Source organism: Lycorma delicatula, chromosome 2, assembly GCF_047948215.1.
Source record: "Lycorma delicatula isolate Av1 chromosome 2, ASM4794821v1, whole genome shotgun sequence".
Taxonomy (NCBI): domain Eukaryota; kingdom Metazoa; phylum Arthropoda; class Insecta; order Hemiptera; family Fulgoridae; genus Lycorma; species Lycorma delicatula.
This window is the reverse complement of record NC_134456.1, coordinates 157,724,984-157,740,498: the sequence shown is the minus strand read 5'-3', so window position 1 is coordinate 157,740,498 and position 15,515 is coordinate 157,724,984. Positions and strand designations below refer to the sequence as shown.

At 30.3% G+C, this 15,515-nt stretch overlaps 1 protein-coding gene across 2 annotated transcripts in view; it reads left to right on the top strand.

The window, feature by feature from the left end:
- Positions 1-15,515, top strand: part of LOC142319343 (uncharacterized) — a 130,929-nt gene that overhangs the window by 10,931 nt on the left and 104,483 nt on the right. For both annotated transcript variants that reach the window (XM_075356540.1, XM_075356541.1), the window contains exon 3: positions 15,322-15,415. In XM_075356540.1, coding sequence (XP_075212655.1) covers positions 15,322-15,415 — 94 coding nt within the window. The remainder of the gene's footprint in view (positions 1-15,321; positions 15,416-15,515) is intronic.

Below are 15,515 nucleotides of genomic sequence, written 5' to 3'. Positions count from 1 at the left end.
TCCCCATTTCTTTCAAATAGAAGAGGGACTGCCTCTTACATATCCTTTTCCGCCCCTGCCTGTTTTTGTCTTCCCTCCATTTCCATTATTTACAACACAACATAACTTACAGTATGATCTGTTTGAATGGTTTATAGCACAGTAATCCCTTAGATTAGCCTGTTCCAAAATTGTAATTTAGTTAAGTTTTATTTTTAGAAAAGGGATCTGTTGTACCATACTTTAAATTGAAACAATGAGAAATTAATCATTAAAATGCTGCTTCCATCAAGGGTGAAAATTCCCTGAAAAGTTCTAACAGGGTCCATCTAGTACTGGTGAGAAAAATAGAATCTAGTTAAGGTTGTTTGTCTTCTACTGTGATTTCTGTATGATTAAAGCATGTTTTCTTACATTCACAGTTATTGTAATTGTTTCTTCTTCACTGAGTTGGGTTATGCAGATCTTGGTCAGGCTACTACTTTTCACTTAGCTGTTATATAATGCTGAGCAGTTTGCTGGTTAATTCTCTGATGATTTCATTTCTGATCTTTTGTCTGCATGGTAATACTGATAACTTAAATTCCCATCGGTAAAGATGAGCCTTCTGAATAAAAAACCAGTTATGATCCAACACATGTTGAGTTTACTTGTGTTGAACTTTTAGCCAACTAATCTATGAACCCTTATTGGAAGATATATTGTATTAAAAATTTTGGAAATGGAAGAGAGAGTAGTAAGGTGCATACTAAGAAGGAAATGAAGTTTCTTTTCCCTCACTGCATGCCCCACTTTTTTCATTCATTTTGCTGTCCCTTTTCTTTATATTTAACCCTTTATTCTGTATATATTGACAACAGTTATGTATGGACTTTGCTTTGATGAGGTAATGTATTGAACAAAAAATAGGCTTGAGTAGATACTACAAACTATTCTATTAGTATTAATATTGATTGTGTTTGGTGATTGTTTTGGCCTTCTAATAAATAAGTTTCTTTATTGCTAATACATGAACTACATTTTGTCAAAAGCAGTGATTCATGCCAAAATGGCATAGAAAGTTATTCATAACATAACTATTTCAAAAAGAAGACTTGTTAAAAAAAGTAAACAGTAACAAAATAAAAACTTAACAACATACCTTCATTAACATTTAACATGGAATATAAAATTAATTGCAACTATTGCATTTCCATTCATTACAATGTGATCATTAAATCATCTCATCTCTATTGTATCAGTAGTGTAGTAAAGAGTTTTGATGACCTCACAACGCATCACCCTACATTGCTAAACATGCATCTGTTTTTCACGCTTAAGGGAAGTTACTGACCCTCAACTTTTTTACATGGTAACCAGTTGGAGCATGCACACTGGTTAGATTTTTAGGAATGTGGTTGATCAACAACTAATTGAGTATCACATTTAAAGGAGCTGAAGGTAAAATGTTTAAAAATGTTAGACGTGCTGAGAGTTTTATCTAATACTCGTTGGGGGCTGGTTGAGTATGCATGTTGAGCTTCTACTGAGCTCTAGTCCGTTCCCGCTTGGATTACAGCTGTGTGGCTTATTCGTCTGTTCAGTCCACCGTTCTTAGAATTCTAGATGCAATCCATCATTCATTCATCCATCTTACTGCAGATGCATTTTGTTCAAACTCTGTGGTAATTGTAATTGTGGAAAGTGGTGAGCCATCTCTTTGAAATAGATGAAATCAAACAATTTGCACTTATGTAGCTCATATTTAAGCACAACGAAATCATCCAACATTTGATGTAATGCTCTCTAACCAACATCTGATTCAATGCCTGGAACAGCCGAGATTTACCTCTTCACTAGCATCAGAGCTCACCACCTTTTCTCTGCTCTAAATATACAATTACTTCCAGTCCTTACTGCAGCTTCATGTTATTATCCCTCTTGGCAGCATTATCTTGTTAATTACTGCTTTGATCTTTGTCAGTATCATAAAAAGAACACAAATCTAGCTATCTTACAAAACGAATTTTATAATATTATATATAGCATGAATCTTGATGGTATAGTTTGTATGGACAGCTCTAGAAACGATAATTCTATTGGTTGTGCTTTTGTGGTTGGCAACAGAACATACATGTTTGGCCTTTCCAGCATCACCAGTATTTTCGTTGCAGAGGTATGCCATTAATAAATTAGCCTCAAATTTTGACATGTTCTAAGGTGAGTGGGATGCTAATATTAGCAATAAACTTCATCCAATCAAGAGCACTGTGGAGCTTCTCATGCAGAAATAACCGTTGAGAGGAGGTTATTACTCTTTTGCGAATAGGGCACACTAGGGTCACTCACCTTGATCAGATGCACACATCTGTGTACGCTACTACTGCCAAGTAACCATGTACCACATCCTTGTGGATTGTATCTGTTATGCGGCACTTTGTTGCAATTTTAATGTAGGGGCTAACATGTGAACTATTCAAAGGGATAAAAATGTTATCTTATGTTTTACAATTTCTTAGGGCCGTCTGTCCATATTCAAGTATTTGAATTACTGTAGTGTGTATCATCTATTCATGCTATTTGCCTTAAAGCAGCTGGTAATTTCCTTAGTTTAATTGAGATAAATAATGTGATTGGTAAAAAAAAAAATCTATTGTGTCAGTTAATATTATATGTAAAAAAATGATGTTTAAAAAATAAAATATAAAATATTACTTATTGTAATAAACTGTTATTGTGTTATCATATTAATTAATCAATCTTATTATCTTAGACTGATTATTGTCTTACTGTCTAAGTAGAGGAAAAGTGTTACTAACAACATTACTAGTAACTACCATCCAATCTTATCATATACAGCTGATTTCGACCATTTCTATGTATTTTGGCCAAGTCAAATATTGTAGCCTGACGGCTCATCATGAGCTCTCCTATATTTATATCATCTTCTGAACTTTCCCACATATATGTGACAATAAATTAAGCTGTCCACCTTGATCTTGGTTGGCAGAGATATCTTCGAAAGGAGACTTCATGCCGTAGTTTACTTTGAAAGAACTCAATCACTCAGATATGGCTTTGTTTCCTTGTAGTTTGCTGCCAGTTATATTATTCCTGCATGACAAACTGGTTAGGAATGAATTTTACTGCTCCTTTGACATATTTGCTCTTTACATGTTACAAATTAACATTTTGATGCTTCATCTTGAACTCTGTTGATATTGGTTTATTTAACTTGTACTGCACAACTTTAAATGTTATGGTGTTAATTTGTTGACATTGGAATATTCTACCCTCCAGTTTGACAAAGCTATCACATGGAAAATTCACCCAGTAATTTGGTTAACTCAATGTCTTAGGAGTTAGAGTGATAAGAGCAAATGTTAGTTCCACTTTTAACATTCCTTGTCTACAAGGTGAACCTTTAGCATCTTTTCAATTCTTGATTTCATAAATACTAAATGGCTGTTGTTCAGTGATTACCATTTGATTCAGTCCTGTTGATTTTCCTGAAAGCTGTGGTCTATTTCTGCTTTGTAAAAGAGTACTGGCATCTACTGTCTTACAGATGCTGTGGTACTCATCAGCTAAACAATTCATTGGTTACAAGATTAAGTACCTGACTCTACAGAGCTCCTAGATCATTGATTCCCAAAGTAGTCCAGGTGGACCCCCAGAGGTCCACGGGAGACTCAACAGGGGTCTACGTTAACGTGACAAAAAAATGGGTGTTCACAATTCGTAAGCGGGGGTCCACGGAAATTCATCTGGTTTCGATAGTGAAGAACTAAAATGTTGGCTTGACTTTGCGTATCAATCTAGGCAGATAATGTTTTAATTATATTACGACAATTTTATTATATTACAATGCAATATGATTACAATAATAATTAATAGTGTAATGATTACATATTTGAATAAATGCAACACAAAAAAATATACTATATTTCTTTTGCTTTTTACCACTCTGAATGGGAAGTTTTCTAAATAAAATAAGTGAGAATTGATTGCTTTCTTGTGCTGTGAGTAGATGTCAAAAATGTAAAGTTGGATGGAAGCATTTTTTTTTGATTGGCCAACTTTACTTTTTTGACATCCACTCACTGCACAGTCAATCAAAAATTAACCAATCAATTCTCACTTTTTTTTTGGAAGCTGGTAGTTCGTGGAACTCAGCCGTAATGCAAATTTTCATAGTTAGATCTAATCTTCACATTTTCCGTCGACTGGAAATATGGTAGAAATGTAGCTGCAGGGGGTCCACCGGAACCAGCAAAATTTTGAAAGTGGTCTATGAGAAAAATAAGTTTGGGAACCTCTGTCCTAGATGATAAAAGCTTCAAGTTCTTTAATTAAGTCTCTGACTATCAGGATATTTCAGGACTATACATTGTTGAGATATTCTGACCTTCATATTACAGAATGATATTTCATTAATTGTAATCAGTTTTTATATTTTTTAATCTTTCCATTACCTTATTCAGGTGAACTAGATATGATTGAAAATTCCAACTATATATTAATATGCTGTGTTGTTGTGTTGTGTCATTTAGATAAACTTTGCTCCAATATAAACTTTACACTTTGCATCATTAATTGCATAAGATAATAGATAAATTTTTGTTTTCAAAAAGCCAAATGCAATTTAAACTGATACTATCCATGAAATTTTGATAAAGGCAGTTTGATTTTTTGTACTTTCATCTTCCATTATTCTAGCTTGAGGTCTAATGTAGTAGAAACCTTTGCTTCAAATCAGGCATATGATATCAACACCAATTGTTAGCCCATTTAGTCAGGCTGGTAATGGGTCAAAATGATGAACTCAGACCCGCTTTTTGAATCATTTTTACTCGTTTGTTATTAATATTGTCGCATGTGGTTCACAGTTTGACCAAGATATTGAGAGGTTGACAATTTATAATGTTTATATAATTACAGTTTATTGGTTTAAAATGTTCTTAATTACAACCAGACAAATTAATAATAATAACAATGGTAATAAATAGAATAATGGTAGTAATAATAAATGACAATAATAAAACAATTAATGAACACAAATATTAATATAGTAATTACAACCAAAATAATAATCAGGATAACAGCAGTAAACAATAATAATGTTACATGTCATTAATAACAATCCAAACAATTAATTCCTAATATAATACATGACATAAAAACAATAATTATGATATAAAAAGAGTGCATAATGCATAACATAATCAACAAAGAATAACAATCAAAATATTTCACATCAAATAGTTAACAATCAATACAGATACACAGAAGACAGAGTTCAAAATAAATAATCATTGAGAATTTATTCCAGGTAGAAATATAGAAAACTAGAATTTAACAAAAGAAACGCTAGTTTTAACCCTTTTTAACCACTAGTCTATTTTTTCGAAACTATTTTTTCAATTAAAACCACTTTTTTTACATAATTTGGATAATTTAAAGACACAAGTATTTTTGACATTTTTTGCGAAAAATTCATTGTTTTGCCATAAACAATGAAAAAATATATATAAACATTTATATATATAGACATAAAATCTATATAAACATTTCAAATATTTATGGAGATAACATTTTGAGATTCTGCAAGTGCCATTTGAAAGCTCATAACTGTAACTGTAAAAAACTGCATTTATCTTTACCCAACTAAGGAGTTTTTGAGTAAGGTGGCAAATTAGTACAAATAGAACTCTGAAACCTTATGAAAGCCTAGGGTGTTGTTTTGTTGTTACCGTATGAATCATGACGTTAGAGTTGGGTATTAAAATTATAGAAAATGAACCTTACATAATTAATAATGCTGTGTAACAATTATGCCTCTGGACATATTTTTTTCTATGACAGGATTTATGATCACTCTAAGAGTGTAAATTTTGACCCAGCACTTCATTCTCTGCTGACAGTTAGTATCAGTGTGAGGTCGTGTTATAATTTCATCTTTAAATTATTCAAATTTTACAAAGACTGTGGTTTGGAATAAAAAATCAATGCTTTGTTTATTGTTTTTAGATTGTTATAAACAAATAGGTTTTTTTGCATATGTTCATGAAAACTTTCCTTTACGATTTATTGATAATAAACTTTCAAGTAAAAAAGATTCTATACTATGTAGAACAGTATAATATACCTTTTGGTTGTAAATCCTATAGCTCTTTTGTCCAGGTAAGTGCAAATACAGCAAATGGACATATTCAGTCATTTTACTCAGAAATATTGTTACGTAATTTGGTAAGACAAATTTAGTTTTTCAAAATTGAAGTTCTGAGTTTTCAAATGCCACTTGCAGAATTTCAAAATTTTGCATGTAAATTTTAAAGGGCAATAATGTCATTTTTTTGTAATTTTTAAATGTTTAAATTAGCAAAACAATGCATTTTTCACAAAAATGTAAAAAGTACTTTGCCTTTAAATTACCAAAATTATATGAAAAAAGTAGTTTGGAATCGAAAAAACATAATTTTGTTTATTGTTTTAAAAATTGTTATTAATAAATAGGTTCCCCTCGAATATTTTCATGGAAATTTTTGTGTATGATATATTAATAACATGAATTTTCGATTAAAAAAGGTTCTAGAAAGTGGAAATGGGGTCACCATTTTGATACCTTCTGATTGTTTGGTTATTGATCTTTACAGACAGTCTGACATTTTGCAATACTGTTGTATCCAGTTCTTTCGGTTATTAATTCTGGTAACTTCTTTGTATTTGAATAAGTTCATCTTCATGTCTCTGTTCCAGAGGACATAAATACAGATCATTCTCTGTCATGAAAAACATTATCATCATGTGCTGATTCCATTCAGCCACGCTATTTTAATATGATTTTTTTCTTAGAAATATTTCACAGCTGTATAGACGTAATAATACCTTCAGTAATATGTAATGTCCAGGAAATATCTAGTGCTAATTCTGTAATGATTGCTTTAGACTTCAAATCTACATTTGAACATGGCTTTCTCCCTCCCTCTCTCTCTCTCTCTCTCTCTATATATATATATATATATATATATCCCTCTCCCTCACCACCCTCAAACTCTCCTAATTAACAAATATATTTCTCTCTGTATTTACAACAAATATAACTGAGCTGCTAGCTTATATATAAAGCTTGGTTTTGATTATTTCTTTTGTATTTCAGCCAATAGTTGTGTAGGATAAACCAGAGTGTTATAATTTTACTAATAATATTTAAATACATCTGCTTTCCTCCTTTTTGTTTTACCCTTTATTTTTTCTCCCCTCTTTATTTTTTTTCATGCCCCTCTTCTTACTTTGGGATAATATTGGGATCCACTGTTATGCTTGGCAGCTGATAGAGGAGTAACTGAAATCAGCTTTTCTTTAGTCTAGTGTAAATTTTTCTTCTTCTGTAATTCTTGTTCCATTCTCCTCTCTACAGTGATTTTCCCTGTAACTATTCCTATAGCACTGATTAATATACCATTCCTTGAATTGCTTTTTTGCGTACACTACAAATCTGTAAATACAATTTTTCTATCATCCTCGGTTTTAAATAAATTACGCTTTAAAAAAATTGAGAAAAAATATAATTAAAATCTGTGAAATTTATAATTTTGCATTGCCATAGCTGTGTTACAATGATTTTGCTGATGCTTTTCTTTTATAAATAGCCTGAGGCACATCCTGAATTAATGTCCAACAGTAATTGGCTAGCATGTTGGTATTCCATTTCCCTTTTTAGTGGCTTTCCATCATTCATGGTGGAAACGTTCACTGTATTTGTCACTTACGTCTCTGAGGTTCTCCAGGAAAAAATTCAGATATGAGTGGAGGAAATGTATTTTCAAAAACATATCTCTAAGTAACTGAATCCAAACCCACTTCGATCTTTTGCTTTCACAAAGTTTTTCATAAGCCCCAGCTTTGTATGGAGTGGAGGTAAATAAACTTTTTTGAATCAACAAGTGGTACATTAGCAACATTATTCTTTCCTGAAATTAATGCTGTTTGGTTTGGCCACTCTTTCTGTATGTAATGATTTTTTACAATTTCTGCTGTCCCACTCACAAAGAAAACAACAGTATTTGGTGAAACTAAGTTGAAGACCTAGCAGCAGAGCAATTACTTTCAAGTCACTGCATATATTTCACTGAAATTCTTCATACTTTATTTTATCTAATAGAAGTTTCATGTTCATCTAAGTTTCTTTCAGATCCATAGCTAGTGGCACTGATGGAAACTCATTCCCAATGTGGCTTTCAGACTAGCTTTAGATAAATCAGTAAACAAATGTCACTCCTGTGTTTTATACTCATGACTAAATGATTCCATTGTAGACAAAATTTTATTACAAAAAACAAGCTCATCTTCAAATACAAAGAGATTCTTGAAATCATTATTCCTATTTCTAAAAACACATACTTTTGTTTCCATTTCATGGTGGAGGAGGTTCCAACCTTTTAATCGTAAGCCTAAAAGTTCCACCTCCTTTTTTGATAAAGTCAGAACTTCTACAAGGCCAATGTGTTAGTAAATGTGATTCACCAGCTTCATAGTTTGGATCAACCCTTACATCATCATTATCCTCTGCCAAATCTTTGTGTTGTTGATCATCACATAATTATGATATTTTCTGGTGCTGTAGGCACAGGCAGTTCTTCACTGTGAGCCACAAGCCTCATGGTAAATGGTAAATTAGGGTATGAAATAGTGTGCTTTGATTTTTAACTAATGCTCGCAATACTAGTCTGACAAAAGTAACAATTGGTGGCATGATCTTTTGGTTCCCATCAAATCATTGGTACATCAAAGTTCATGTGCTGAAAACCCTTTTACCAGCTTGTAAGGAGTCTTGACACAAGTAGCACAACAAATGTGAGGAATCCAGTGTTTGTCTTGCTCACCAACTTTGCAGCCAAAGTAGAACTCATAACATTTTTGGATGAAAGTAGTAAAACTACATTTCTGAAATTTAAATATTACCTTACCACAAATGTAGCAAATGCTGTCTGGGGAATTTCAGTTTCTAGGCATTTTGCAAAATCTCATGCTATACAAACGCTACAAAAAATATCCACTACACAAATTGAAAAGATGAAATTTTAATTTAGGAATGTCGTATCTGAGAAATGTTTACACTGAACATCAATCTGTGACTGTATAAAATTAAAAAAAATTCTAATTCTACTTATATAGAAAAAAAGAAAGCAAGAGAATGGTATTAACAGCTTTAAATCAACAAAACTATTGATTAGTAGTTTATTTCTTTTGACATTTGCTGAATTAAGAGAATAATATAGTGGATTATATTAAATAATGGAGTTATATTTCTCTCAAATTTTATATGAAGATCATATATCAGTCATATAATCATGTGATTATTCATGATGGACAAAAATTTTAATTAAACTTTTGGTAATAATATTTTTGTTGCTAAACATAGCATCTATTTCAGTCATCTACTCAAACACTAATACAATGATTGAAATACTTGGTTGAAAATTCTTGGTTGGACTGCTTGCAACATAATTTCTCAAAATGTTCCTCACATCTTTGTATACTGAAACCCCACCATTCATTTATCATGATGTATATCAAGCTTGTAAGGAGCTGTTGTATATCAAGATGTTTTAATAGTAAGTAAAATAGGAGAAAAATTAACAGCATCTAGCAAACATTTTGAATTACTAGGATATTCTGCTGCAAGAATTCATTTTATTTAAAATTTATTAATATTGATTTGTCAATATATCAAAATGGGAACTTTTATTGTTTTTAAATGGGAACTTAACAAAAAATCGGTAACAATAAATAAAATATTAAAACATGATACTTATTCTTATAACTGCTCTAACATAATTGCATTATAAACATCAAGGGAATTCTCATCTTACAATATTTTTTTTAGTATTTTGTAATTTCAGTAAAGACCGTTTGGTGATTAAAAAAAATTAACTTGTGAGAAAAGGTTTTTACTTACAGTATTAGTTTACTACATATCTCCTTACTTTCCCACATAATCGCCATTCAGTTCTCAGTACTTTTCGTAATGCTGCACCAGTTTCTTTAACCCCTCTGCATAGAAGTTCGCCCCATGGGAATTGAACCGGTTGACAACGGCAGTGTTGAGTTCCTAAAACTTTCAAACCGTTTTCCACCAAGATACTTTTTCAAATGCAAGAAGAGGAAGTATTCGGTTGGTGCAAGGTCAGGACTATATGAAAGGTGATAAATAAGTTCCCAACGAAAATCTTGAATATTCTTGGTTTAGGCAGCTGTGTGAGGACGCGCGTTGTTGTGAAGGAGGATAACGCCGGACGTTTACGGCGTCGTTGATTTTGAATCGGACATCTCAGTTTCGTGAGCCATTCACAGTACACATCAGCCATAATTGTTGATCCGCGTTCCATGAAATCAACCAAAATGTTGCCCCCCTTTTCGACCCCAATAAACGGTAATCAACATTTTTCGATTCAAGTAAGATTGCTTAAACTTTTTCGGTTTTGGGGAACTTGAATGGCACCACTGCAGTGACTGTTGTTTCGATTCTGCGTTGGTGTAGGGGGATATCCACGAATTGTCACCCTTACAATGTGGAAAACAAATCATCTCCATCTTGTCGATAGCGGTCCAAAAACGCTCGTCCACTACACATTCTTTGCTCTTTGTGTTGATCGGTGAGCATTTTTGGTATGCACACCTTGCAGACAATTTGTGATATCCGATCTTTTCTGTGGTAATCGTATAGATAGAAGTGTATCCAACATGCGGAAATTCATTAGTCAGAGTACTAATCATCAATACCCGATCACATCGCAGTTTTTGGTTCACTTGTTCAACGATTTCGTCGGTATGAATACTGGGCCTGCCACTCCGCTCTTCGTCTTTCAAATTTGTGTAGCCATTTTTAAAGTCTCAATACCATTGTGTAACCTTTCCTTCACTATTACTGTAGGTCTATACACTAGGCTCAACTCCAATGAATTTCAGCAGCTGAAGATCCTTTTGCACTCAAAAATCGAATCACAGCGCGCACTTCACAACAGGCGAGGGAAACTATTGTCGCAGACATTGCGATCTGCATTCACCGACAGGCAAACGATTATTTGATCAAAACAACTGCAGTGGCTTCATAAATAGCCGATAGATAGCCCTGGATGCGTGAAACTGTGTTCAGACCCGCTAATATTTAAATATAAGCCGACGGCCCTTACTTTATGAATATGCCTCGTATTTCACCTAAAGAATGTTCTCGGTTCAACTTGTGTGCGATTTTTTTTTATGATCTTCAAGCTTTATTTTTTACCAAAAGGAGCTGTTTTGATGATTCCCTTTTTATTTTGTTGAACTTGTTCACCTGGTGGCTCTTTTATAACTTTGTCCATATGATTTAAACTGAGAATATTTTTTAATGAAAAATGCATTACCTACATAGATAATTAGTAGTTTTTTCTTGCAGTCATCATTGCTTCATATTACTTTATTATAGCATAACGACATAAAGCTTGATGTCATAATTAAACAATTTTTGTGCAAAAATTTTAATAAAATTGGTTGTATAATTTGAAGTAAAAATGTTACTTTATTTCAGAGAGAGTAAGACAGACCATGGTTATTTGCAGTCTTATTACTTTTAATACTTTCTTCATGATACTTTCCATTTTCTCGAGGAGTTTTTTTCATTTGGGTAATATTATTTATCCCTATTAAAATTTAAATGTAAAATAAAATATTTTTTTAAAAATACACCAATTGATAACTGCAGTTTAAAAGAATATAAAAAAACCTTTTTCAATTTTAAAAGACATTTCAAAGTAGGCTCTAGAATAAGGGTTAGTAAGGTTTTGGAATTTGTTAATTTGGTCCTGACTTCTAAAAATTAAAAAAAGTTTATTTTAAAGAAAATTAAGAAATGGTTGGGTTTTTAGTGCAATTTTTTTAAATTTAGGTTTATCTTTTATTTGAGTTGACTATTGATAACTTCAATGGAGTAAAAATTCATTTTTGTTCTTTAAATGTTTATTATAGGGGAAATAAATAGAGAATTGACTTTCATTGGAGTTGTTTTGCATTATACAGTTGAAATAATGTGCAAATAATAAAAATACACTTCTCATGTGTTATTAGTATTATTTTTAAAGAAAAGGTAATCACTGTAAATTGTAGCTAGTGGAATTCTGTGTAGAAATAGACCTGCATGCTGTATTATATTGATTTTTATTTTATAATTCAGCTATTTTTGAACTTTACTGGAATAGGTATATAATACTATTCTAAAGTTACATCATCATTGATATTTTTATTTTCCCTAGTTCTGTCAGAATTCTATTTATTTATTTTTCATATACAATAATTGACCTGCTTTTTTTTAAATTCGCCAAATTTTAAAACCTCATTTCTATAATCCTACAGTATAATCTGTAATATAAATCCTCAATTATGTTGCAAGGTGAATGAATATAAATTGACATACTAATACGTCTTATAATGTATTTAAGCAGTGAAAATTCCCATAAATTTTTAAACATTTATTATAAATGTGTGTGATTTGAAAACAAGTTTTTACTGTGAGTAAATGAATAACAAAAATTTCTTAAAGTGGGCAAAGACTCAAGTAAAAATAACATAGTAAAAAAAATTGTTTTCAGATTTTGGCTCTTGAAAGTGTGGTATCAAATTGATAACAATTGTAGTACTATTAACAATTACATAGTTACTTTGACTTAAAACTTTTAAGTTTTATAAAATGACGATCAGTTGTTATGTATATAATTTAAATATGTGAGTTTTATACTTTTATATATTTCAATCATAAATTATTACCCCTCCTGAAGATGATAGAATAGCCAAAAGCACTTCAGGGAAACAAATAATATGTTGGTAAGTACTTTATATTATATACAATAATCTTGAAAGTGTGTTTAAAATAAATCATGAACAAAAAAAGTTATAAGTATTTTTTCTTCAAGAGAAGTACTCACAAGTATTAAATAATAGAATTTTCTGAAAAAACTGTTGATATCTGCTGGATGGAGAGATTACGACTCTGCAGTAAGGGATTATCTTGAATTAGAATATAATTATTGAGATCTTATTTATCTTATAATTAGTCACTTTTTAATGATCATTTAATCACTTAATTTGTTTTTATCACAACAAAAAATTTTAAAGAAATTGTAGGTTAACTAGCGTAATAATAATAGCATCACTTAAAATAAGTTTGGATAGAATGCAAAATTAGTTTGAATGAATTCTTACACCAAAATTGGCAAGCCCATTCAAACATTTTATTTTTACAAAATTTAAAAAACATTATTAACTAGCTCCGTAATTTATTTTTGCTCAAGCTGTTGTGCTGTGCATCTCTCTACAACAGTTGTGCTTTCTGAACAGTTAACAGGTTTTACTGAACCTAGTAAAATTTCTATTTTACCATATCGGTATTTATTTATTTATTATTTTTTTAATCAAAATTGGAAAATAATTGGGAAGTATCAGTTGTGATGAAAGTTTATTTAAACATTTAATTGACTACTGAAGATAAACCTGAATGTGATCCTATGAAATAAATTAAATTTTTATTTAATTAATAAAGCGCTTAATTTTTTCTCAAATTTCATAAAAGCAAGTTTTATCTCCAAACAGTAATTTACTTTTTATAACTTGGTTTTATTTTATCTACATTATGATATCTTTATCTTAACAGAGTATACACCTGCCAGGAGGAAAGTGACATATTTTGTAGTTGGCTTCTTTAACTTCAGAATGACTAATGATTTTCGTAAATCAATTATTAGTATCAATTCATTTCAGTTACTCCAGTAAACCTGTTTGTATGTATATAATGATTTGAAAAACAGTGGCAGCTGGTGTTCATCATTGTTTCCATAATGAAATATGAAAATTGCTTGTAACTCATTGACTTGAAAAAGATTTGAAAATAAACACTTTTAGGATTTCATAAAAAATGTTACTTTTCAAAATAGTTTAAATTGAAGTTGTGAGAAATAATAAAAATAAATTTAAAGGTTGTTTAAATTTAGTGTTCAGAAAAATTTAAGAGAAATTTTTAAATTACTTATGAAAGTAGAGAGTCAAAAAATATTGAATGGTTTTAATTAAATTAATAAAAATGTTTTGAATATTGATTTTCACATTAAAAACAATTCTGATATTCATGAATCAGGATCAAATTCTTTATATCTGAAAACACTGAAAACATTATTCTGAGTTCATGAAGCTTCTCTTTAGCTCTGTATCTTTATGATTATTTCTTGAAGTAATAGCTACGTCAGAAAAAGGAAAACTTTAAATTTAATTTTTTTAGATTATTCTAGAATCCTACTGTCAAAAATTATATAGATTTGCTGCCATCCTCTTTCATTCTAAAGATTAATTCTTTTATTCTTTCAGAAGTTATTTTGACATAATTAAATCAACCACATTTAATCAATATCTGAAAGTAATATCCTGACTAATAAAATAAAAATTTTATTAGTGTGATCACTAAAATTATGATATGGTTGTTAATACTTATGATTTGTTAATGGTAGTAATAAAACTAACAAAAATCATGGTATATGTTTAATGAAAAAATATTAAGAAATATTTAAGGGTAAGTTTCAGATTGTTTTTAATGCAGTATAAAAAATAATTTTTTTCTCTGTAAAAATGTTTTTTAACTTTTATACTTTTAAATTTTAAATCTGAATAGGCTTACAATATATTACTTTTAGAACTGTGATTTTTTTGAATTTTTTATTATAATGAATATTAAGTAAAAAAAAGAAGAAATTGGTAAATGTATATGGTAATATATATATATATATATATATATATATATATATATCACTGGTTCTTCTATTGATTTTTTTTGACTCACTTGTCAGTAGTAACAGTAGTAGTGCTAAATGTATATATAAACTTAGTACTGGTATATCCCATTTATTTTTAATAAATCACATACTGCTCTGATTTCTAGCTTGAATATTGTTACATCATCTGAATGATGTTATTACAATATTTGTTGAATCACTTGTTACTTCTGTTTCCTTTCATGTGCCTCATTTCATTTCATGATTCAGAGCTGTTGATACTTGTTATGTAAGCATTTTTTCCTGTTTAGCCGTTTTACATTTTATTTCCTGCTGTTACACTGTTATAGTTTTATCTTCTTAAAATAATGAACTACAATTCTATTTTTGCATTTTTTATGATTAAAAAGTATAAAATTTATAATTATCAGCGAAAACTTAACTTTGTATTTTTATTTTTTACATAACATCATGTATTATGCATGAATATTATTTCAGTATCAAAAATTGGTTTAACATTGTATTAAAATTATGGTTTGTCGAATAACTTAAAAATATTTTTTTCCAGGGTAAAATAATAAGGCTTACTCCTAGGCTCCCAGATATTCGAAGAGCAATTTGTAAGAAAACTGCCCCAGCATCAACACTACTCATTAAAGAAGGTAAGAAATATATGATTTTTCATTGTATATCACTTGTTATTGTTATGATGCCTACGTATAATAGACTTTTGTTTATTTTAAATAATTGTTTAAATTAACT